We start from the raw sequence: 24166 nt of genomic DNA, 5'->3' as shown, positions 1-24166 counted from the left end.
TTGTTTTCTAAGTGTGCTCTTCCAGCAATCTTCTGAGTTTGTTTTCCCCGCATAAATGAAAATGTTAGAGGACTGGCTACAAAATATCCAATCATTTGAAATCAATTTCATTGTGTACTACTATTATTCTGCTTCTGGAGGAAAGAAAACGAACAATATCGGGTTGATTTTGATTTTAAAACGTCAGTAAATACCTTGGGATGTACTATTTTGTTGCCAAGGAAATTATCAACAATACAACACAATTAGACAAAATGTTTTTTTTTTGTTTTTTTTTAAAAAAAAGAGCAAAGACAAGTCAATGTTCTGTGCTGAAAAAACAAATATAAAACAAACATCAAACATGGGAACGCATACCCAGGCCGATCAGTTTCCCACAGTGTTAATACATTCAAGTGGTAATCTGTAAAAATTAAAATCTACAAACATAGGAAAATTCAACAAAAACGGTCCTTAACTTTTTGAGTTATGCTGCTGACAGACTAAAAAATATGACCTCTTTATAATCTCTTTCTACAGGTTGAAAGTTTTTTTTTCCTTCATGGTATAATGAAAAGATATAACACACACAGTCTATTGTGAACTACAGTATATCCATGCAGCCTGGTGCACATTGTCAGCAGAATTTACTCTTGTTCACTGTTGGTATACCATGTGATTTAATAGTATTTCTTATCTGCCTCTGACTCATGATGCAGCACTCCATTGATTTTGTCAAGGCAGTGACAGCATTGCTTTGATAAGTGTAGAAAACCACACACAGTTAATATCACGGCCATGTAAACACATTTGTTTCTCTTTTGTTCCATTGTGCTGATGAATAAATACCTGGCAATTTCCTGAGTGGGTTTGCATTGACTCAATAATTCATAATGTCCATTCATTTGCTGAATCAAGGCTAATGTTGTTTATGGCACATGTCCAGTACTGAATACTGTGTTTTCTGCAAATGGTAGGACCTGCAGAGAGAAAGAGGAGGCACATGGAAGTTGTTGCTCTTGTGTGGAGAGAGGACCCAATGACTTTGTGTTGACAGCTGAAGAGTTCAGGACGTAGCAGGTAGGTTTTAGCACATGGAGCACCTCATCAGCATTAACATCTGTCATCTTGTTTGCCCTTTTGCTGCGTTTCTTTGTGTTTAAAATAGCATGTTTACCTGGTGGAGACTATTACAGTATATCTGTGGTGCTTCCTGTGCCAGCCCATCATCGTAGTCTGATATCCAGGAACTGCTGTTTGTAGGATAGTTCGATTCAAACTTAGTTCTTTTTGTGCCAACTGGATATATTTACTACAAAAAAAACAACCCTGTGACTGACGGAAAACATGCACCAAAGGTAGGAGTATGATTTGTTGTTGTTGTGTTTACACAGTAGTTTTGTGGATTGGTGTGTCTGTTGATGATTACAGTCCTAGTAGTGGACATTCATTTCAGTGTGACAAACCCTATGCTGCATTACAGCTAAATATAAAATTGGCTCGGATTCTCAACAGGTCCTTTCAACAATCTTTCCGTTCGGCTTCGGCGAGCACTGTAGGACACAGATCATCAAGAAAGATGTTCTTTCTGGCTGGGGCCAGAAATGCGGCAGTGTCGGGAAGAGGAAATGAAAGGAGGTAACAAGTTCAGCACCATTTCAGGCCAAGAGATTCTCTCAAAATGCAGAGGTTAAAAATGGAATTGCATGCCCTTTGATTTTCATATCATTGGCAAAATAAATAACAACCCCTCGTGGTTTTCCATCAGCAGGTCAATCTACCAGAAATTCCGTGAGGTAGATTTATTGGACAAGAAGAAAACAGTGACAGCTCGAAAGCCTGGTGAAGATCGAGCTATTCTCCTCGGTCTTGGGATGATCCTCTCATCTGTCATGATGTACTTTGTGTTGGGGATTACTACATTACGCTCCTATGCAGACAGGTAGGCCTACAGCCCTTCTTTTTGCATATTATGATGGCGTTAACTTTGATTTTCCTGTCACAAACATGTTTTATTCATCAGGTAAGCTTGTTGACAAACTGCTTCAGTGCTCTCTCAGGCTGAAAATTGCAAAACTAAATGCTTTGTGTAACCAGATTTTCAGGAGAAAAAAAAATTACACCTCAAAGAGAGTTGATTTCAGACCATGAGATCGCCAAAATGCTGTTTTATTTTTTTCTGCATTAAATTGGATTTTCATTTAAATGTCAACACAGTGTGTGGACAGAGGAGGGTGTGTGTGTTGTTCGCAACTCCACGGTCACAGCAGACATGAACTGTTCCTACAACTGTGGGTCAGACTGCTGGAGAGTCTCCAAATACCCCTGTCTGCAGGTCTACGTGAGCGTCAATAACACAGGCCGTGTCAGCCGTTTATCCCACAATGAGGAGACCCAGGATGCCAGCTCTGAAGTGAGTATGTGCCAGAGGGAAAATACAACGATTTACTGAACCGTTTCAAATGTTGGCAGAGGCTGTCAGATGTTGGCCTGGTTATAGATGCATCCTGCTCCCTGTGCAGAAAATGTTAGCAGATAGGATTTTCCTGGTCAAGCAAAAAGACAATTCATGAACGGTGATGTATTCAGTGTTGTGAGATAAACAAAACCTTTTGACCTTGACGTAACCTCAGTGTCTCTCAATCCTGTGCTTGCAGTGTTTTTATGTGCCCAGGTGCCAGAAGGACACAGTGGCTTTGCACACCATGATTATGAACATCTCTGAGCGCCTGAAGGTGAACCAGGAGGTCCCATGTTACTATGACCCGATGGAGCAGCAGGAGACCGTCCTTCTGACCCGGCTCTATGACCACAGCGCTGTCTTCCACTCGCTGCTCTGGCCCTCATGCATGATCACAGGAGGGGCTCTCATCATTATGATGGTGAAGCTCACTCAGTACCTCTCCAGACTGTGTGAGGAGATAGGGAAGATCAAGAGGTGAAATATGTTCACACCTATGGTGGTTTGGTGGCGAACACACGACATGAACAGGGACTGAACAACCTTGCTCTGATCTTCTGCAAACTTTCCTCTTCAGCTGAGACTGTAGGAACAGTTGACATTCACTGAGGATGTGGATGTTTATGAAAGTGGAGGGACTGTTCCGCAGCGGAAACAGTCAGACATTTAACTGGCTCTTACACAGGGACAACTGTGCCTGGGTTTTGCATGGTGTTAAAGCTTTGTAAATTGTTCTGAGGTTACATGTTAAGAAGAAAGTTTATTTAACCTGTAATCTTAAATACAGAGCATTATAAGCGTGCACTTGATATGAGAATACCAAAACATATTTGAACTGACAAGTAAAAGCCTGTACTGTCTCTAAAAATATGACCAAGTACAGTGACTGTTATGACTGTTTTTGAGCACACATTAAATATGGATCAAAATATTGCTATAATAAATAGAGACAGCACTCAGAAAGAGCAAACCTCTGCCATGGTTACTCAGTTTCCCACAGAATCAATACACTCTCTCTTCTCACAAGGTTAAGAATGGATTAAAAAAAAAAAAAAAATAATAATAATAATAAAAGAATCTTAAAATTAGCATCCGTGTCTGGATCACCCTCAAAGTGAATAATATCTTCCTTGAGCCAAAACCTATATCGCCAGAAAGTTTGCTTACAGACACACAAATGTGGCCAAACAAAATACCAATAATTCTGTTTCTGCAAACTAGTGCACAGTTAATGAATCCACGTCTAGGTCATCACATAAAAAACAACAAATAAACACGTATTTTTTGGAATCACTGACGCTGTAATGGCTACATACATTGATGTTTGCATTTGAGGTCACTCATCTCACTGCAAGTGTTGGTTATCTCCATGTAAAACACACACCACTGTCTGAGGTTTTTTTTGATCACTATCTTTTAATTCCGTTTTCCTTTATTTTAATATCATTATCCTGAGTTATGTAAACCACTGATATCCATTGAAATGTTATGCTGTTTGACATAAGGGAAACATAAAAACATATATACAATAACAATAAAGCACAATTTGCAATATAAGTAAGACAATCTTTATTCATTGTTTGTTTTCTTGTATTGTGATATGGACCTTTATTTGTGCCTTTATTACAGTACATTATTATTATTACTACTACTACTGTGCTTTTTTCACTGGAGTGTCCATAATGCTAATGCTGCATCTCGCTTCAGTTTTTTTTCCCTCATGTGCTTTTTGGTGGAATTTTTGAGATGTGAAGCGGTTTCCAGTGAATTCCTGAGTCTCATCTCATGACAGTACAGGCTGATCTGCCCAGGAGCTTAACACCAGTGTGTGTTTGCTGTGAGAGGGAGTGAGGGCGGTCCATGAATGATGATGATGATGATGATGGTGCTAGCAATCCTCGAGCAGCCTAGCTGTGTGGAACTAGCGTGCTACCAAACTGAAAGGAGTGTGTATTGGGGACAGCACAATGAGGGACATTATGAACTATTATATACTTATTCCACTACAGCGTATTGACAACATTTTCGGGAGCTAGTGGCGTCCTTTTCCTCACAGAAGCGGGACTGTCCCGAGCCTCGGTGTCATTGCTTGGATGGACTAAGGTTAGAGAGCTAGCACCGCTGGCTGAGACTTCAAGAGCGGGCACGAATGGGATTTTAAGACAGCTAGCCGATGCTAATGTTTGTGCTGGCTGAGTGGCTTCGCGGCTAACCGGGTGGCGTTAGTTATCTGACACAGGTAGCATGGTGTTTTTTTCTCACTCATATTTTATTATGTATTATTTTTTTCTTGTTCATCAAAACACACAAAAAAAATTCAGAGGGCAAATTATGTGGTCGCACCCAAATCACTTTAGTAACGCCAGACTAGCATTAGCCTGTATGTGAGTGGAGGTTTTTATATTGCAAAATGACATTGATCCGCTTAGTGAATCTGGTTAGCATTGCAAGCTAGTTAGCTATCTTAAAACAGAAAAACAAAAACACCACATAACACTAACCCACCAAGTTAAAACAGCAGCATTTAACTGAGGCTAGTCGAGGTGACTATCAAGCCTGGGCCAAAAGCTAAACCTTAGTAATGTTAGCCACATTGAAGTGAGCGTGGGTGTTACTTGATAGCTAGCAGGATTGTTTACATGATTTTTGAATTTATTTTGTTTCACACCACCTGGCACGAGTTAGCTTAACACTGACCCGTTAAAAGCGAAAAATAAACATGTGTCTTCATGTAAAACAATGATATGTTGTGTGTTCGTTAGTTTAGACGCTCATGTTATTACATTTCAGTAAACAAAGTGATGTCTTATCTTAAAGCAAGATACGTCGTTAAGGCTGTCATAAATGTGGTGCTATTATCTGCATATCTGATTGAAAATACCCTCAAAATCATTAAATACAATCTGGATCGTTAGGCAGTTGCCTTGATGTCTTTTCATTAGATAGATAGATAGATAGATAGATAGATAGACAGACGGACAGACCTTTATCAACATTCAGTGTTATACTGTGCACCAATATTGTGTACATCTGAATGCTAAGTCTAAGTATGGCCATAAATAATGAAAAACAAACAAATATACTTAACCATACAATAACTTATAAGCATAAGCACCATAAGCATAATTATGTTTAACTTTTATATTTCACAAAAGCTTGGCATTCCGTGTTAAATTGGGATACCCACAGGAGTGTGTATTTAACATTTTCATGTTTTTTCAGTTCTTATACAGGTCTACAATGACTAATGTGAGATAGTTACTGTCACTGTTTTGTATTTCAGTACTCAGGTCTGTGGCTGGTCTTTAATTCTGTTTCCTTCTTTCTCACAGTTAGTTGACATCGCTCATCTGATAATTACCAGCCTCTGAAAGGAACAGATTTGCTGGCACAACCATGCCTCCCAGGCCTTCTTCGGGAGAACTATGGGGGATGCACTTGATGCCCCCCAGCATCCTAGTGGACTGCCTCTTGCCAAATGGCATGATTCTTACATTGGAGTGCCTCCGGGAGGCCACGCTGATCACAGTCAAGCATGAGCTTTTCAAAGAGGCCAGGAAGTACCCTCTATACCATCTGCTGCAAGAGGAGAGCTCCTACATCTTTGTCAGCGTCACTCAGGAGGCAGAGCGGGAGGAATTTTATGATGAGACCCGGAGGTTGTGTGATCTTAGACTCTTCCAAGCCTTTCTCAAAGTTATTGAGCCAGTGGGCAACAGAGAAGAGAAAATTCTCAACCGTGAGATAGGTATGGCTCTTGAATTCTTGTGCTCTTACAAAACAACCTAATGTGCTTTATATTAATGCACTCTAACATCCATTGGCTGTGATTCAGGAGGATTAACATAATACCAGTGGAATATTCTGGCCACAACATATTCAAACCTTATGAAATGCATAATGTTTCAATTTTACATGCCATGAAAAATACATTTTAAATCATTTTTAGGTGAATTTACTCAAAATTCTGTTTTTGTATTTATTTTGTCTTGTAGGTTTTGCTATTGGAATGCCTATATGTGAGTTTGATGTGGTGAAAGATTCAGAAGTTCAGGACTTCAGGAGGAACATTTTAAATGTTTGCAAAGAAGCTGTGGACCTCCGAGACAACAACGGACCACACAGTAGAGCTTTGTACGTGTACCCTCCAAATGTAGAATCCTCAGTAGAACTTCCCCGACACATCTACAACAAACTAGATAAAGGTAAGCTACTATTTCATTGCCTTGGAGGAAAATTCTCTGAATCATTCACGTTATTCTATTTCCTTATTCAGTATGTTAAAAATGATAGTGTTTGAAATAGTGATATTTTCTTTCTTTCCTTCAGGTCAAATCATAGTCGTCATTTGGGTTATTGTGTCACCCAGCAATGACAAACAGAAGTATACCCTAAAAATCAACCATGACTATGTGCCAGAGCAGGTAATAGCAGAAGCCATTCGTAAGAAGACACGCAGCATGCTGCTCTCTCAGGAGCAGTTGAAGATGTGTGTGCAGGAGTATCAGGGAAAATACATCCTCAAAGTCTGTGGCTGTGATGAGTACTTACTGGAGAAATACCCTCTGAGTCAGTACAAGGTAATCTAATTTAACCCTTGCTTAGCTGCATTAGATGCTATAACCCTTAAAGAGTGAATATATCTACTGTACATCAAATTGTTAACCAGTGCAAATTAACTTGACATTCATGATAGAATTTGCTGCCTGTAAAATCTGTTGACTGAACAATAGACTTTACATATCCTGGTATGTCTACAAAATGTTGAATCTTTCCATTATTGCTGAGTTCTTGCGGTAAAATCAAATAATTAAACCTAGTAATGTAAATGGATTTGAAAAAGTCAGAATGACTTCAAAACGTCTCTTTGTCTGCCCTCAACAGTATGTGCGCAGCTGTATCATGCTGGGACGGATGCCCAACCTGATGCTAATGTCAAAAGACAGCTTGTACTCTCAGTTACCCATGGACAATTTCACCATGCCATCATATGCAAGGCGAATATCTACAGCGACACCTTACATGAATGGGGAAACAGCCACCAAGTCTCTGTGGACTATAAACGGAACACTAAGGATCAGGATATTGTGCGCCACATACGTCAATGTCAATATCAGAGACATTGACAAGGTACAAAAACAGCATATTAATGTGGTGCTGTAACCACCTCATTTTGCTTTCTTTTAAGTTTTTTTTGTTGATTTATATTAATCCTAACTATAATCTAACATCCATTTGGATATGCATTGAAATATGTCATTATTAAGCAAGGACTTAGTATATAAATCTGTTGTTCTCCAGATCTACGTCAGGACCGGGATATACCACGGTGGAGAGCAGTTATGTGACAATGTCAACACTCAGCGGGTGCCCTGTTCAAACCCTAGGTAGTACACATTTAGTGAAGTTTAGTGTTGTTTAGTCAGCATTTTCACTCAGCTGTGCTGCAGTAATGTTATTGATTATGGTGATTGTTGTTTCCCTTTTTATTCCAGGTGGAATGAGTGGCTTAACTACGACATGTACATTCCAGACATCCCCAGTGCTGCAAGACTCTGCCTCTCCATCTGCTCTGTGAAGGGGAGGAAGGGTGCTAAAGAGGTCAGCAGTGAATGCTACTTTGAAATTAAACAGTATGTCTGGCATATGTGTAGGTCTTTTTCACAGAAGACATTTTGAATTGTTATTGCAGGAAAACCACAGGTCAGATTTATAGCATTAACAACAGCTCTGTTGAATTTTAACCCATTCAGACCTGGTATTAACATCTGTCCTAGAGTAGAGCAATCACAGTCGGATTGTGTCAAGTACAGGTCTGATCACATCCACTCCATCCTCAATACGTCCTCAAATCCTCAAAATACCCACAGAAGTAGGTGGTTTGAGGACTCATACGGTCACATTCCTGAAATGCAAGAATTTGCAGTAATTCTCTCAGGAGGCATTAGGGACAGCCTCCTCAGCTGACATCCTCTAAGCCACAGTATGTTGATTTATTTGTAGCCACCACCACAATATTAACACTGATCTTTCACTTCAATTCAGCTTTATTTGTATAGCAATTAATTCATAACATTTATTATCTCAAGGCACTTCACATTGTAAGGTCAAGACCTTACAATTTTTTTTAGAGAGACCCAACATGAACACAATGATCAAGCACTTGGCGACAGTGGAGAGAATCAACTCCAGACATACACACTGGCCCCCTTTACACTTGGCATCGAAATAAAAATAAAAATTAAGTTTTCTGTGATCGGATAGCAATCGGATCTTGTTGTGGACACCGGAGATGCATGTTAATACCAGGTGTAAATGCATATGGTGAAGCGCTATCCAATTGCTGAAACGCATTCTAAGGTCAGGTGTAAAGAGGGTCATTGGTGCAGTGAGATTAGGGAAGCAAAAACAGATCTCATGGGACACATCCAGGATGCATTTTCATTCCAGGTGTGAATAGTTGCACTTGGCACAATCTACATGTAATCGGATCACTGAGGATGGATGTTAATACTGGGTGTGAACGCAGCCTACTGTATTTGTCAGGATAGTGTAACAGTGAGCGAGCATGCTCCTTGGGAACCGAGGAAGATAAAAAGAACTTGATCTTCATTAGGTTGATTATTTACTATTGGGGTTTTACTTATGTGAAGTGTCAAAATGTCAACTGTGAAGAAGAGGCAACAGTCAATACTTACAATATGGCTCCTTTTTATTATTAATAATAATAATAATAATAATAATAATAATAATAATAATAATAATAATAACAACCAGGAATTAGAGTGTAATTACACATTGTGAATAATTTGATATCACATATTTTGTGAAAAATGTGAACATGTTGGGTGCAATGTGGTGATTTGAATTTCACCACATTGCTTAGTTGTTCTTTTAGTGAGGCAAAGCTGTTAACAAGGTCAGTTAATTTCTGCATGGGAATGAGCAAATTCCTTGCCTTTCTGTCTAATAGCCCTGAGCTGTGTTTAATCTTCATTTGCATCATTCCACTTGTATTTTCCTCTAGGAGCACTGTCCTCTGGCCTGGGGCAATATCAACTTGTTTGACTATACCCACACATTAGTAGCAGGAAAGATGGCTCTCAACCTTTGGCCTGTCCCACACGGTTTGGAGGACCTGTTAAACCCTATCGGCGTCACAGGTTCCAACCCCAACAAGGTGAACGGCAAATATTAATGCTCTGGGTGTTATTTTGACTCATTGCAGTAGTGAGTGCACAGAGCAAATATTGATCTAAATTATTGATTTCAAAAGTATTTTTGCTCTCCTCTCCTCTGCCATGGAAATGTCTTGATATAATAATATTCTGTAAAAAAATAAAATAAATAAGAATTATAATGGAAATTATAAGATGCAGGTAATCATAGCATTTAGAAAAGAATGTATTAGAGAATAATGATGTAAATGTGTGCAGTATTGTGCCTATGTCTGCAGATCTCTAAGTCTCATGGCTCATTGTTAATTGAGCTCATAACAAGGTTTATAGGGGTTTATAAGATTTAAGCAACCAAGATTCTTATTCTACTTAATTAATACCCCACTGACCCAGTCATCTTTCTTTGACCTTTCCTCTTCAAACGCTGTCTAAACATGCAGGAAACCCCTTGTCTTGAACTGGAGTTTGACCATTTCAGTTGCCCTGTCAAGTTCCCAGATATGACCACCATTGAGGATCATGCAAACTGGAATATATCCAGAGAGTTAGGTTTCAATTACTGCCACACTGGTTTGGTAAGATAACAAGCTTCTTTTTTTTTTATCTCAGTCATTGTGAAATCAGATGTTTTATATGCTAAACAGCTGCCTCATCATAGGTCAATCATGGTGTACAGACTGACATAATATCACTGTTTTATTCACACATTAAGGTTTATGCAACACTAGTCCGTTTGATGCTGACATTGATTGATACATTTTATTAAATCTTGTGTGATATGGTGTCACAGAGTAACAGACTGGCACGTGACAACCCCCTGACTGACAGCGATAATGAGCAGCTACGACTGGTATGCAACAGAGACCCGCTGTCTGAAATCACTGAGCAGGAGAAAGACTTTCTGTGGAGGCACAGGTAATGTGTCTATGTTTGCAAAACATGATGTGAAGTTTTTGAGGGTCTATAAATGTATGAGTTGTCTATTTGGATTGGATATTCACTAACCTAGCCAAATCATTAAATTTTACACATTTTTATATGGGCGAGGTTTTCCCAACCTCTGTTATACATAACCACCGCACCTGAACTAAAATAAATTACACACTCTCTACTCTGTTACTCCACAAGTCATGGCCACTGACACTACAGGAATATAAATTTTACAACGTGAGATGGTTGTGAGAGGATGAAAAAGCTCAACTTGAAATCCATTTACTGAAGTCTTGTTTTAGGTGTTCTGGTGATGATTGGTCTAAGACTGCAAGGGAAACTCTTAAATGTTGTCAAATATGTACTGTGTTGTATTTACGTTTCAGTACTAAACTTGCACGAGAACGCTGTTTATCAGGAATGACGTATCATCTTACATGATTTTTGTATTCCCGTAGCAGCATCTGCATTAAAACACAGAATAGGTGCTGCCACTGCAGTGCTATTTTATCTGGCACACAGTGCAATCACTCACAAAAATGCAAAGGATCGCTTTAGGACATAGAGCTCACTCCAACAACCTGTGTTTCTTTATAAATATTTCAAAGATAATTGTTAAAAATAAAAAAATTTTCACAAGTCACAGTGTGTCACACAAATCCCAACTTGATCAAAAGGATCAAACACGTGGGATTGACCGAGATGAAACCATCTTTTTTTTTCTCTCAACTGTTTTTAGACAAGACTGTGTCAACATGCCAGAGATCCTTCCAAAGATCCTGTTGGCTGTGAAATGGAACTCCAGAGATGAGGTTGCACAGGTAGGCTCAGGTTTCTGTCATTTTGAACGACGATCATATGTCAGAATAGACTTGTCTAAGATGTGCCCAACATGAATTGCCATTGAAATGTCACAAATCAGGTGTCTAGTATTAAAGTGGTTATTTATATGGTTTTTTTTTTTTATTTCAGATGTATTGCCTTCTGAAGGACTGGCCTGCTATCAAGCCAGAACAAGCCATGGAGTTGCTGGATTGCAACTTCCCCGATCCCATGATCAGAGAGTTTGCCGTGAAGTGCCTTGAGAAATATCTAACGGATGACAAACTTTCTCAATATCTCATTCAACTAGTTCAGGTTTGCATCTATAATAATGTAAAGGTTTCATTTTCATATACTTTACTGGTTTTACATTGTTTGTTTGTAACTTTTTTTGGGGATGTGTTTCTTTGTCTGTGTAGGTTCTAAAGTATGAGCAGTACCTTGATAACCCACTTGCACGCTTCTTGCTGAAAAAGGCATTAACCAATCAAAGGATAGGACATTTCTTCTTCTGGCATTTAAAGTGAGTTCATTTCAAATGGTCTCAGTAGCTATTTGGATGTAACTTAACTGCCTTGTTCCAGATTGTGTTGTCTACAGAGGCTTTTGCATAATTCTTTTTTCCTTGTATTTATGTTCACAGGTCAGAGATGCACAACAAGACGGTGAGCCAGCGGTTTGGCCTGCTGCTGGAATCGTACTGCCGGGCCTGTGGCATGTATCTGAAGCACCTGGGCAGACAGGTGGAGGCCATGGAGAAACTTATCAATCTCACTGAACTCCTCAAACAGGAGAAAAAAGATGAGGCACAGAAGGTAACCCAACAGCCGCAAGCTGTTAAATGTGATCCACTGAATCGTTGAGTTTAATTGTGACAACATCTGGTCAGTCTGGCTTCACAGATGCAACAATAAAGGAGTGCCATAAGAGTTTGGACAGTTGCCTTTAGGTCCCTGCAGCTGATTGTGGGTTAACCAAGCCAGGATGATACTTTTCTAAAGCATGGCATGATTTTTAAAGCAATAAGTAAAGATGAATAGAATTATATTATATTGTAGAAAGAAGCATAACAATTGGATTTCAAATATTTTATCAATACAAACTTTGCTGTGCTTTGTTGATTTCTAAACTGTCACTAATAGAGATAAACACACTAAAAAACTGGTGTAATTCTTGGGAAATACAAGGGAAATAAGGGATCTGAAGATGTCAACTGAAGGTTGACTATGTCACGTATGTCTAGACATGCAAATGTGTGTTTGTTTGTTTTCTGTAATGGGGTAAAACCCTGATATTTTTAGTAACTTAACTGTAAAGGGCGCATTAAGTAATTTTGAATTAAATGGATACCTTATATAAGAAGGTTTTAGCCATTAGCTAATTCGATATGTTGGTTTTGTTGCTAATTTGTAAACAGTCTCAATGTAAACAGTATAATCTGGTATATATGATGAAATGACCTGTGTCCATCCGCTCAACTAGTCTAACCACAGGATTATGAAGTCCCTTAGGCTATTTTCACTTATCATTGCTCAGGGCTGTTGACCTCCTACGTGGCTGCCAGAGGATAAATGTTATTACTGAGCAGCCTTCTTTGAAGCTGCATTACCTCAAGAACAATTGTGTTGAAGAGCAGCAGTAATCTGCCTGCATATTTACTGTGTGTTTACCAGGCTGCTCAGCACCAGCTTATTAATAACTGATATTATGTTTACCACAGAATTAGGTTCTGTCTGTGAAGAGTCTGTGGGGCTGAGACTGAGCAAATTGATGTACCGTGTCCAGCTCTGCAATGAAGCAATGATGAAAACACCCGAGATCGTTAATGTTTTTATAAGAGTGTTCATTTTGAAACTGTGGCCATAAAAATGTGACTATGTGCTGCTGCAGGCTAGGTAATTAATGGAAAACACAGATTCTTTCATTTGTTTTATCTCTTTTAAGGTTCAAATGAAGTTTCTGGTGGAGCAGATGAGAAGACCTGACTACATGGATGCACTACAAAGCTTCACCTCCCCACTGAATCCTGCTCATCAGCTGGGAAACCTGCGGTACATCAGCACTCTCTTATCTAACACTCTCCTCTGTAGCCGTTGGCATTTATTATTCATTTCCTCTGCAGGTGTTGCTTTTGTCTTTCTGTCTTTAAGGCTCAAAATACAATTAAGTGTAATTCATATTGCATTTTGTGTGTAGGTAAAGTACATTTAGGGACATAATTAGCACATTGCTTTTAGAACACAATAAACCAAGTCTGTATGACTTGATGTGGATGACATAATGAGCATTATGTATGGTTTTGAGTCAGGTCTCAGTTTCTTTTTATTTGTATTTATATTTTATATTATATTTTACAGCTAAATCATTGTATACTATACATTTTCTCTAAGTAGTTGCATAATAAAGTCAAGATCTTACAACAATATGGCTCATTAGCACAGTAGCCGAGTGTCTCCACTCAGTTATTTTTCTTTCTCTTAAAAAATCTGTGTGCGTCTGTTTCAGCCTGGAGGAATGCAGGATGATGTCATCAGCCAAGCGACCTCTATGGCTTAATTGGGAAAACCCAGATATGATGTCAGAGTTGCTCTTTCAGAACAATGAAATCATCTTCAAAAATGGAGATGGTAAGTGTTCTCCATGTGTTTCTGGATCTCTTCTTACTATCTGCTTTTCTACTTTTTACATCATTGCCTCTCTGACTCTCACAGAAACTCTCTCTCACACAGACTTGACAGTCTTCTTGCTGAGCATACAGCAATTTTCAATCTGTGCCTGTAGGGCATATCATGATACACAAACACAACCTCGTGGAAGCTCTTAACATGGAATTTAGAGGAAAACATGTCACGTTATTTGAATCACACTTTGCTGCATTCACTGTCTGTGACCAACCTGACTTTGACAGCTCTGCTCCATAATAATTCATTCGGAGCTGATCAAAGACTAGCTAAGCAGCTAGTTTTCTCCTGACTGTCTTCTACCTCCTTGTCTCTTTTTGCCTCCGCAGATCTGAGGCAGGACATGCTGACACTGCAGATCATTAGGATAATGGAGAACATCTGGCAGAACCAAGGCCTTGATCTCAGGTAGGCTCCTCACTTCTCCATGACAGCAAGGAGGCTGGTACACATTGTTAGTGTTGGACTTTTCATGTTCGCCACTGTATGCGTGAATGCATATGAGAGGCAAACCCTGTCGTCCACCTGGGCTCATTTATTATAACGATCATCACTGCTGCCTCTCTAAATGTTCCCCATGCTCATAGGATGCTGCCGTACGGTTGCCTCTCAATCGGCGACTGCGTCGGGTTGATCGAGGTGGTGAGGAACTCTCACACCATCATGCAGATCCAGTGTAAAGGAGGCCTGAAGGGGGCACTGCAGTTCAACAGCCACACACTGCATCAGTGGCTTAAAGATAAGAACAAGGGAGAGATGTGAGTGGCTAAAACTGTGACCTGTACAGCTTGATTGTTTAGTGGTTTTCTTGATTCATTCACACAATGATTTCTTCCTTAAGTCAGAGCAATATGCCACAGTCACCACAATCCTCTCTGCAACTGAAATATTTCCCATTTTGTTTGATTCCGTAGGTATGACCAGGCCATAGATCTGTTCACACGTTCATGTGCAGGCTACTGTGTAGCCACATTTATCCTGGGAATAGGAGACAGACACAATAGCAACATTATGGTCAAAGATGATGGACAGGTAAATATTATGTTTGATAACCTTTCTGTGATACACAGCTGTGATAATTGCTTAGTACCTTAGTAACTTTAATGTATTTAATGTTTTTTCTTCTATTTTCACAGCTGTTCCACATAGACTTCGGCCATTTCCTTGACCACAAAAAGAAGAAATTTGGGTATAAGAGGGAACGGGTGCCCTTTGTGCTTACTCAGGACTTCTTGATCGTCATCAGCAAAGGAACTCAAGAGTGCACCAAAACAAGGGAGTTCGAAAGGTAGCACCAGAAAAATAATACTTGAATTAATGATTGAATCAAAGCTTAAAAAATGGGAGGTTCAGCAGATTTAACTGAGGATTAATCTCCTTTTCATGGCAGATGTGCAGAGTTTTCATCTTGACTGTGCTGATCTGTTGATTGTTTTCTCTCCCATCTCATCTTAACTGCTTCCATTGCTTTGGGTTATTTCTTTTCTTCTTCTTTACCTCAGGTTCCAGGAAATGTGTTACAAAGCGTACCTGGCGATCCGGCAGCATGCCAACCTCTTCATTAATCTCTTCTCCATGATGCTGGGCTCCGGCATGCCAGAGTTGCAGTCATTTGACGACATTGCTTACATCAGGAAGACCCTGGCCCTGGACAAGACCGAGCAAGAGGCCCTTGACTACTTCATGAAGCAGATGAACGATGCTCACCATGGTGGCTGGACTACTAAAATGGACTGGATCTTTCACACAATCCGCCAGCACGCCATGAACTAAAAGAGCATCTAAGGAGAGTGAGAAGTAATAGCCTGGGGCAACAATAGCACATAATAACCAAAAGAGGATGGAGAAGCTAGAAAAGTATTTTCCCAAACACACCAAGACCTGGTTAATATTTCTGCCAGCATTTGACTCTGAAATATGATGTTCCGGTGAACCACAGAATGACTGTGGTCAGAAGGGCCTATTTCAGGGACATAATGCCTAAAGGCTCCTGTTTTACAGGTGTCCTAATGTCTTCTCCCTCCACTATGAACTCAACAAGGCAGGGCGCAGTTATATTTTTTATCTGTCTTCTTCATAGGAACTCAATAAGTACTACACCTATACGTTGACTGTCTTCATGCTAACAATACGGACACATATTTATGTTCTAAAATGTCTTTCAAAACATCTACATCCATTAGCATTACGACAGGAGCATCTCAAAGTGGTTTACCATGAGCACAGCTGGCTTTTCCTAAAGATGAACTGACTGTTGATTTACACGACCTAATTTTGAAGACGCATGTAGCCAGGCCGGCAGACAAACATCACTTAAAGTCCAAGACTGACAGAGGACCTGTTGTTGTTGAAAGTACTTAGCTAGCATTTAACACTTTTGAAGCAACTGAAACGACTTATTTGTAGCCCACAGATGATGTGTCCTCAGTTCAGAAAACACACCACCACCTAACTGACCTTTGTACAGAGATATATTCAAAGACTTGTTTGCATTTGGTGCACATATTCCTTTTTGATTCTATTTTCTACTGAGCCAAAGTACTACATGTGCAACCCCCACTTCTCAGCAGTCGTATCGTCAAAAAAGAAAAAAAGTCAGTACTATTCCAAGTCTTGTGTACTCATGGCACTGATCTCTGCAGTATTTGTTGTGTTTTGTCTATCAGTATTACTTTGTGCTGGACGACGCTGACGTCCAGCAACAACCCCACTGTGCAGGTGGATCGTGGAACGTGCAGAAATGTTTAATGATGGCCAGCTGAGTGGCATGCTATGAATTGGCCTTTTGCCATTCAGCTGTTTAAGGCAAGAAATGCAGGGGGAAAGGATGTTTAATCTTTCTTTTGGGTGCTGTGCTGTTACACTATGCAAGTTGTGATCCTAATATGTACTGTATACAAAAAAAAAAGAGCGGAAGTCCGAGTAGAGCAGAGACATACACACACAGAGAGAAGTGTGCCTGAACGTAGTACCGAGAGTACATGGAAGAAAAAAAAAAAAGCAATGCTCCACTGGAACAGTATTGTCTACTTCCTAACAAAAGAACACTAAGAGACGCCTTTGGACCCTGCCTTTTGCTTCTCGCCCAGGTTTCTGTGTGGAGCTCCAATCGAAGCCATCTGTAAAATACTTAGAAATGTTGAGTTTTGCTCCCGTCTTCTTCTTGATCTCATTTACTCAAGATAATTTGAGACATCATCACATGTACCACATGGATCCAGATGGCAACAGCCAGGTCTGTGACTGTCACCCTTACATGTGGAAGAATAGTGCAGATTTCTTCACTGCACAGACACATACTGTATGCTGGAGGTCAGTAAATGTTCTTCCAGCTTTACCAAAATGACACCCGACAGGGTGGTTTCCTGGTCACACAAGTGTCATTTTTGATAAAAACTTCTGTTCATGCTATGAAAACCATCAGTGAAACCGATCCTATTGAGATGCATGTGCTTCTGTACAGGAGACAGAGCAGCGGGCCGGACCCAAACTAAGAAAGCTAGACCCCATTTACTTTATGAAATAACTGTCTAAAAGGATGCTGTTTCCCTGTATACTCAACACTTGTTATAATTCTTTTCTGTTTCTTACACTGCATTATGCATGAGGTCCTTGAATATCTCTCTTTTTTTTATTTGACCTGATGTTGTTTACTTGAATTTCACGTATAGAAATGTCCTTGTTACTTGTGTGGGGTACAACAAAGTCACAATGAAGGTAACAGATACTGCTACTACATGTGCAAATGCTTTCCTTGAATAACTACAGAGGTAATATATTTTTGTATTTTTAAATGTAAGCAAACTCATATATGTAACCGCTAACCAAATGAAACGGAGCAATCACGCATAACATGCACCATAGGTATATGAAACCCAGTAGACAGCTTCTAGTTGTTGAAATAATATGAATGACACAGTAGAGGTGAACTGTTGAATGAAGGACGTGGAGTTGATGCTGTTGTGAGAGTTTGGTTGTCGTGTCTCACAGAGACATTTCCTGACCTGTAAGCACAATGGGGAGGAAGACACTACCCTGCATGTTTTGAACAGAACCATATTCATGTTAGTTATCTGTCCATCTGTATATATCATAAAAACCTTCAAATAAGTTTTTAGTCATCATATGGCCATGTCTGATAATAAACTGTATGCATTCATTTATTTTATCGTACTGTTGAATAAATACATTTTCCTTATCTAAATCATATGATTACCTTGTTCTATACTAATTATTGTTCTAATCTAATTGTTATTTACAAGGACATTTGTATTGTTTTGCAATGATTGACCAGACTTGTAATCATGTTTAAATTTCAATGACACACAGCTGACTCATACTTGTGCTGTGGAGGTGTCAACAGAACAACTTCTCATTCACCTTGAATGGAGCTCTGTCACGCACTGCCAAACGTAATTGTGGGTCAGTTGCTTTGCTTTGTTTGTGTTCTGTGCATCAGAAGTTGAACATTTATTCAACAACTAAAGTGGCAGCATGAGCATTAGCTAAAAAAAAAACCCAGAACACCTTATGTAAATAGATGCCCAAGTGCTAGCTAATCCAAAGAGACGAAAATACATTTAATGACAGACACATGAGCTACCTTGACCTTTGACCACCCAAATCTGAGGAGTTAATCCACAAGTTCAACTGAAAATGTGTCAAATTGGAGAGGATTCTCAATCTAAAGGCCTCTTTATAAATAACTAATTCACAAGACGAAAATGGCTTGAGCGTTTGCCTTAATGTTTAACCACAAAAAACTTGTTCAGTTCATCCTTGAGTCAAACTGAATGTTTGTGCAAAATGGAAGCCCATTTGAACAGTTTTTGGGCTTGGAATTGAGCTTTTTTTCCGCTCTTATTCTCACCTGTCCCTTTCCAAAGCACATTAGGGAAGTACGGTGGCTCCCGCTTCAAAATATGAAATGAAGATGGAGTCTGGCTGATTTGTCTGTTCAGGCTGGTGCAAGACAACCTCCGTACAGCAAGGCTCTAGCCTGAAGTATATATAAAAGGCTTTAAAAAAAAAAATGTGAGTATACAGTTATTATACACATATGAATAAAGTATCACACTGAACCTATAACTAAATCTATTCCCTGCAGAGTTCACTGGCCCTGGTTCCCACTGTGCACCAGTTCTGACAAATCATGTCTTTGGCTTCTGAGTATTGGCAACATAATCACTGATCAAGATGGCGTCTGCGCGCTGGACCTGCGGAGGAGTCTGTACAGTTTGCCCTGCGTGTATCTTGTCGTCAGCCGACTCCCTGCACCCTGACTGCACACCTCAGCGGACAGATGAGCCAAGTACTGTGTGAGCTTCACGAGGCCCACCAGCAGAGCTCCACCACCCAGCATCACACAGGGCCACAGCAGTGCAAACAGGGCCTTCTTCCACGTGTACTTCCTGCTCAAGATGACGTCACTGGGGTACCGCGTGCGGTCAGTGAAGCAGGACGAGGCGCTGCCCAGCTGGACGTCCAACACCTTCTTCACTCTCTGAACTTCCGCTTGAAGATCTGTTCTGTCCATGCGGCATTTGGGTAAGTAGAAACACTAAGAGAAAAGAGAGTTATTTTTATCATTCATCTGCATGTTACATTTGGGAGTGCTGATTGCAATCAATAATCTACAAGCTTTTCAAAGAAACTTAGAAACAGGTAGGCTTCTGAAGATTGTTTTTATACCACCTCTAAGTGGGACTGAAGAGCAGCGTCTCCTAAAAATATCTGCTGATGTACTTATGCACACAGAGAAATCACAGTACTGTGCGTCCTCCTGTAATCTACATGAGGACTAATAGGAAAACATCTGTGATTCAGGAGAAACAAAAGTATCACCTGCTACACAGAGTGGTTCTACATCCCTGGTGTTGAGTGGTAAACTTTGTGGTGGACGTGCTGGACGTGTCGCAGCAGCAAGCAGATTTTTGATGACTTTAAGGTCTGCGTAATTGGCCTCAGTTCAGCATTACTGTTGACCTGGAGAGTATGAGATTCTGATTCAGAGTGACGTGTTTTTGTACGAGATACTGACACAAAGTCAATGCTGCGTGAGCTGTGTGCACCCCCTGCTGGCCCACTGTGCCAAAAACCAGCATGCGTTTTTCCACTTTCAGTTTCAGAAAAACAGATTTTATTTACGTACGAAATGGTAAATGGGATGTATTTATATATTTCTTTACTAGTCTTGATGACCACTTCACCCGTTAACACCGAATGTATCGCAGATGACACGTTTGCACAAGTGCACCTAGGGTTACCGCAATTACGCTACAGTTATGCTATGGGAAAAATTGCACGTCAAAGCCAACGTGTGGTTATTACGTTAATTTCACTTCAGCGTCTTTGTCACCAGAGAGGAGAGAGTTGTCCTGTTTTTGGACATTGAGACAAAGACTCAAACAAATGTTATTTTAAATGTTTTATACTGTTCAAATTTAAAAAAATCCTGTACAACTACAGTGTTTTTTTCTAAATAAAACTTTCAATTTTCCATCCTTTAAAATTGTTAATACATAAATAATAATTTTAACATGCAGTAAATTGTACATAACGTTAATCTGGTAAAATGGGCAAAAGCACTGACTCACAGGACATTTTCTGGCCCTTTTATGGTTTAAATAAGCAAAAAAAACTATACTTGACAAACTTAATTTTGTAAACTGCTTACTCTCTTTCAGAAATGTCCACAGAAAGAAAATCAATGTTTTTAGCTCATAGAGACATGCTGTTCTCACTGCTGTCTTATTTGCTAAGTTTGTGTCTTAGGTAGGAAGTGAGTGAGTTACAAAGCAACACAAACTTTAGTTTCTAGTCATCAAAAGGTTTTCTAACAGTGAGATAAAGCAGCCAACATATTTTGAAGATATATGGGTCAGTACCTCATACAACTACACTTCAAAAAAACCTGAACCATCCCTTGAAGTGACACCCTTCTCACCGTGTTCCTACCCACTCAACACATTTATAGAGCAAGGACAGAGGTTCAAGGTGCAGAGTGGGAATGAAAAGAGGCACCATTCTCAGTGACCCATCAAACATGTTTTTCTAACCCATCTGTTATTTTAAGGTAAAAGAAGTGTTGCTTAAACACTCAGTGGTGTGAAACAGATTCAGACCTGAAGCTCAGGTGAGTAAGGTGAGACCTAAAAGCTGGACTTTGCTTCAGTACCTCAGGGGCGAGGAGGACCGATTCTTCATCCAAGTGTAGAAAAGCACTTTGATTGGAGCCTGTGAGATTAACCATCACCCTGAGGCACGGCACGGTGCTTATACCTCTGCAGTCCACCCACTCTTTAAGGATGTCGGCCTGCACCAGCATACAACCTGCCTCTTCTTCCCAGTTACTGGAAAACAAGAGCAATACATTTCTAGGGATCCCAACATTCATACTCCGAACACACACAGCAAACCACAAAGACACTGACTGACACAGAGTACCTGGTGACAAAGGGTTTGATCATGGTGATGCCGACCAGAAAGAACATGAGCACGGAGAAGGCCATCATTGTGAAGCCCAGAAGGATGGCTCTGTCCTCCCCAGCACTCGACACCTGCACCTGGGACCGAGCTCTCTGTCCTCCACGTCCATCCCCTCCTCTGCACCAGTCCTGGTCGTGCACCGCTGCAGAGCTCAGGAACTCCCTGCATCTCTCAAACATACCAGAATATCAATACATACATGGCCGTGAGGGTGGAACAGATTTGATCAGACAATGCTTCATATTAGATTTTTGATTCCACAAGTCAACAGAATTCATGTTTGACTCATGAATTGAATTGGTCCATTTTTCTTCTTTCTGTTGGCATAATTATTTTTCCACTTCCTCCTGGGGGCGGACTTCAATTATTACTCGTACAACTATATTTCTTTCCACATTTAGACTGTTACAGTGACAAGGTGTCGTTTGGTTCTGTACGTGACTGTTAAAAATAACAGTTTCATCCTGAATTCCACTCCCTCCTATGAGTCAAGCCGAGTATGTTACACAGGGTTTATGATCCAAAAAAGTATTGCACAACTAACACTGACGATTTGTTTAAATGTCAAAGTTAAGCACTACAATTTTAACAAATTCAACACACAGTTTAAAATGTAAAATTAAAATTTTGGATTTCAAACAAACAAAACTGGACCTTCTCAAAGTATCATAGCTTCATAGTACCACAGACAGAAGTCTGTGAGGTCCCTTTAAAACAGGGGCGGGAATCGTCTGACATATTACAGGTTGGCAAATTTGTTAGTTATGTTTGTTTTGGGAGTTACGTTTTTGTCATTTCCTGTTTTATTTTGGTGAGGGTTTAGGGTTTCCTGTTGGTCTGCACTTTGTCTACCTTGTCCTTGTCTGATTACCTTGAGTGTTTGCACCTGGTCCCCTTTCCCTTTCCCCTTCTTAAGTCACTCATTTCTCTTTGTCAGTGTGTTTTTCGCCTCCATGTTCATCGTTAGCTTGTTCATGCTTAGAGTGTATAATCAAGCTGATCTAGTTTTTCTTTTCATGTTTAGAGATACGATCCAAGTCGATCTAGTTCTCGTTTTGTGGTTACAGGTTTGTTTTTTCACCTTTTTTTCTTGCCTTTGGCGTTCTTTTATTTTCGTGTTTTTGGAGTAGCGTTTTTGCTCTTGCCTTCGGCATTCTTTTTTGTTCATGTTTTTGAGAGAGCAATAAAGCCTCATTTTTGATTTCACGTATCTGACTCAGTCTCGTGCATATTGAATCCCAGCTCTGCGGTACTAACACTGACATGACATCTGGGCCAGAGATATTTAAAGGAATACTTCACCGATTTGCAGTTACCTTTGTATTACTAGAATAGGGGTAGTATTTTTGAAAAATGGTACTTCCCAACCTGAGTTGAGAAATATTGTCATTGTTATCTTTGTTACGTGCCCACCAGTGACACTTGGTCCTGTTAGCGTAACTGTTAGCAAATATGGTGGACACTGTTTACATTCTGGGAAAGAGGTCCCGTCCCCCTGTGAGTGGGTCTAAAAAGTGTGGAATTTACATTGCAGTTTCAGGCCAAGGCTCGGACCAAGTGTCACTGGTGGGCACGTAACAAAAAAAGAATGAAGATATTTCTCCACTCAGGGGAAACTGAGGTTGGGAAGCCCAAGTTTTCAAAAACACTACTCCTATTCTAGTAATACAAAGGTAATTGCAAATCGGTGAAGTATTCCTTTAATTCCAGTTATATTCTGTTGGAGACAACATTCTGCAGTGAGCTGTTCTGTTCCAGAGGGAGTCTCACCATCATCATCATCACCATCATCATCATCACTACCTTCTGACACCACCAGAAGCAGTGCCATGGAAAAACGCTCAGCGATGACCTCAGTGAGTCGTCATACAACAGCTTTAACAGATTGATATTTGTCTCCTTGACGAGTAAATGTTCTAGAATGTCATATTCACTTTAGTCAACACACACCTGTCACTGGTGTGTTTGACTGAGTGTGTCATTTCTCCAGCTCACAGACAAGTCCACTGTATAATCACACAAACACATCATTTCCCAAGAGTTTGAACGGGAAACGTTAACGTTCCCATGGCCAGTGTTTTTCCCTCTTAATGAACTCCTGACAGTGTTGTCAAAGACTTGCCTGTCGTCTGTCTCGGTCGATTGTCCTCTCTTACCGTGTCTGCCTCCTGCGAGCACCCTGCAGGTTGATGTTAATGGGGACGCTGAACGACTTCCGGGGAGAAGTTGTGTTCAAGAACATGACTACTGCAGCCACTTCCTTTAGCTCAGACCAACAAAACAAAGCTCCTCTCAATCTGGAAGTCAAATCTATCTCTCTGTCACAACTCCCAGATCATCTTGTGTCTTCATTGCAGCACAGCGAACGACTGAGTTGACTAGATTGCAGTTTATTCACAGGGGAAATCCCTGTTTGTTTATCAAAGGTGAGTGCAACACCACCTTCTTTCCCTTGTGTGTTTCTACAGAAACCAGCACAGGTGAGGCAGGTAGGATGCTTAATGGCCTCTCAGTGGGCCTGTGAGGCTCAGCTGCATCATGCAGCAGTTTGTTATGGAAAAGCTGAATCCCTGCTTGATTATTAACTTTGAGTTTGAACGGAACACTTGAAGGACAAGCAGGGCAGG

At 40.2% G+C, this 24166-nt stretch overlaps 3 protein-coding genes across 5 annotated transcripts; 2 read left to right on the top strand and 1 right to left on the bottom strand.

The window, feature by feature from the left end:
• The first annotated feature begins 418 nt into the window (after nt 1-418).
• LOC131462835 (calcium-activated potassium channel subunit beta-2-like) lies at nt 419-3335 on the top strand. 2 transcript variants are annotated; one of them, XM_058634377.1, is made up of 5 exons: nt 419-1059; nt 1495-1617; nt 1751-1921; nt 2197-2392; nt 2637-3335. In XM_058634377.1, the coding sequence occupies exons 2-5, from the start codon at nt 1559-1561 to the stop codon at nt 2919-2921; spliced, it is 711 nt and encodes a 236-aa protein (XP_058490360.1). In that variant the 5' UTR covers nt 419-1059; nt 1495-1558; the 3' UTR covers nt 2922-3335. The 2 variants fall into 2 exon arrangements, with proteins under 2 accessions (XP_058490360.1, XP_058490354.1); XM_058634371.1 differs by having other exon boundaries at nt 431-1059; nt 1748-1921.
• A 974-nt stretch (nt 3336-4309) lies between these two features.
• On the top strand, nt 4310-18255 carry LOC131463848 (phosphatidylinositol 4,5-bisphosphate 3-kinase catalytic subunit alpha isoform). Of its 2 annotated transcripts, none has more exons than XM_058635913.1 (21): nt 4310-4543; nt 5773-6188; nt 6436-6645; nt 6770-7020; nt 7325-7570; nt 7742-7827; nt 7936-8041; nt 9468-9620; nt 10059-10193; nt 10409-10533; nt 11288-11369; nt 11521-11685; nt 11790-11893; nt 12014-12185; nt 13315-13421; nt 13876-13997; nt 14381-14459; nt 14639-14809; nt 14966-15083; nt 15188-15339; nt 15554-18255. In XM_058635913.1, the coding sequence occupies exons 2-21, from the start codon at nt 5837-5839 to the stop codon at nt 15822-15824; spliced, it is 3207 nt and encodes a 1068-aa protein (XP_058491896.1). In that variant the 5' UTR covers nt 4310-4543; nt 5773-5836; the 3' UTR covers nt 15825-18255. The 2 variants fall into 2 exon arrangements, with proteins under 2 accessions (XP_058491896.1, XP_058491889.1); XM_058635906.1 differs by having other exon boundaries at nt 4310-4679.
• Nucleotides 18256-18974: 719 nt separating this feature from the next.
• On the bottom strand, nt 18975-23884 carry kcnmb3 (potassium calcium-activated channel subfamily M regulatory beta subunit 3). The gene is made up of 4 exons (XM_058653858.1): nt 23696-23884; nt 21498-21701; nt 21229-21403; nt 18975-19611 (listed from the first exon to the last, which is right to left on the bottom strand). The coding sequence occupies exons 1-4, from the start codon at nt 23779-23781 to the stop codon at nt 19243-19245; spliced, it is 834 nt and encodes a 277-aa protein (XP_058509841.1). The 5' UTR covers nt 23782-23884; the 3' UTR covers nt 18975-19242.
• Nucleotides 23885-24166: the final 282 nt, after the last annotated feature.

The sequence above is a fragment of the Solea solea genome, chromosome 1, assembly GCF_958295425.1.
Source record: "Solea solea chromosome 1, fSolSol10.1, whole genome shotgun sequence".
NCBI classification, from domain to species: domain Eukaryota; kingdom Metazoa; phylum Chordata; class Actinopteri; order Pleuronectiformes; family Soleidae; genus Solea; species Solea solea.
The sequence above is the reverse complement of the archived record's forward strand: the minus strand, read 5'-3'. Positions and strand labels throughout refer to the sequence as shown.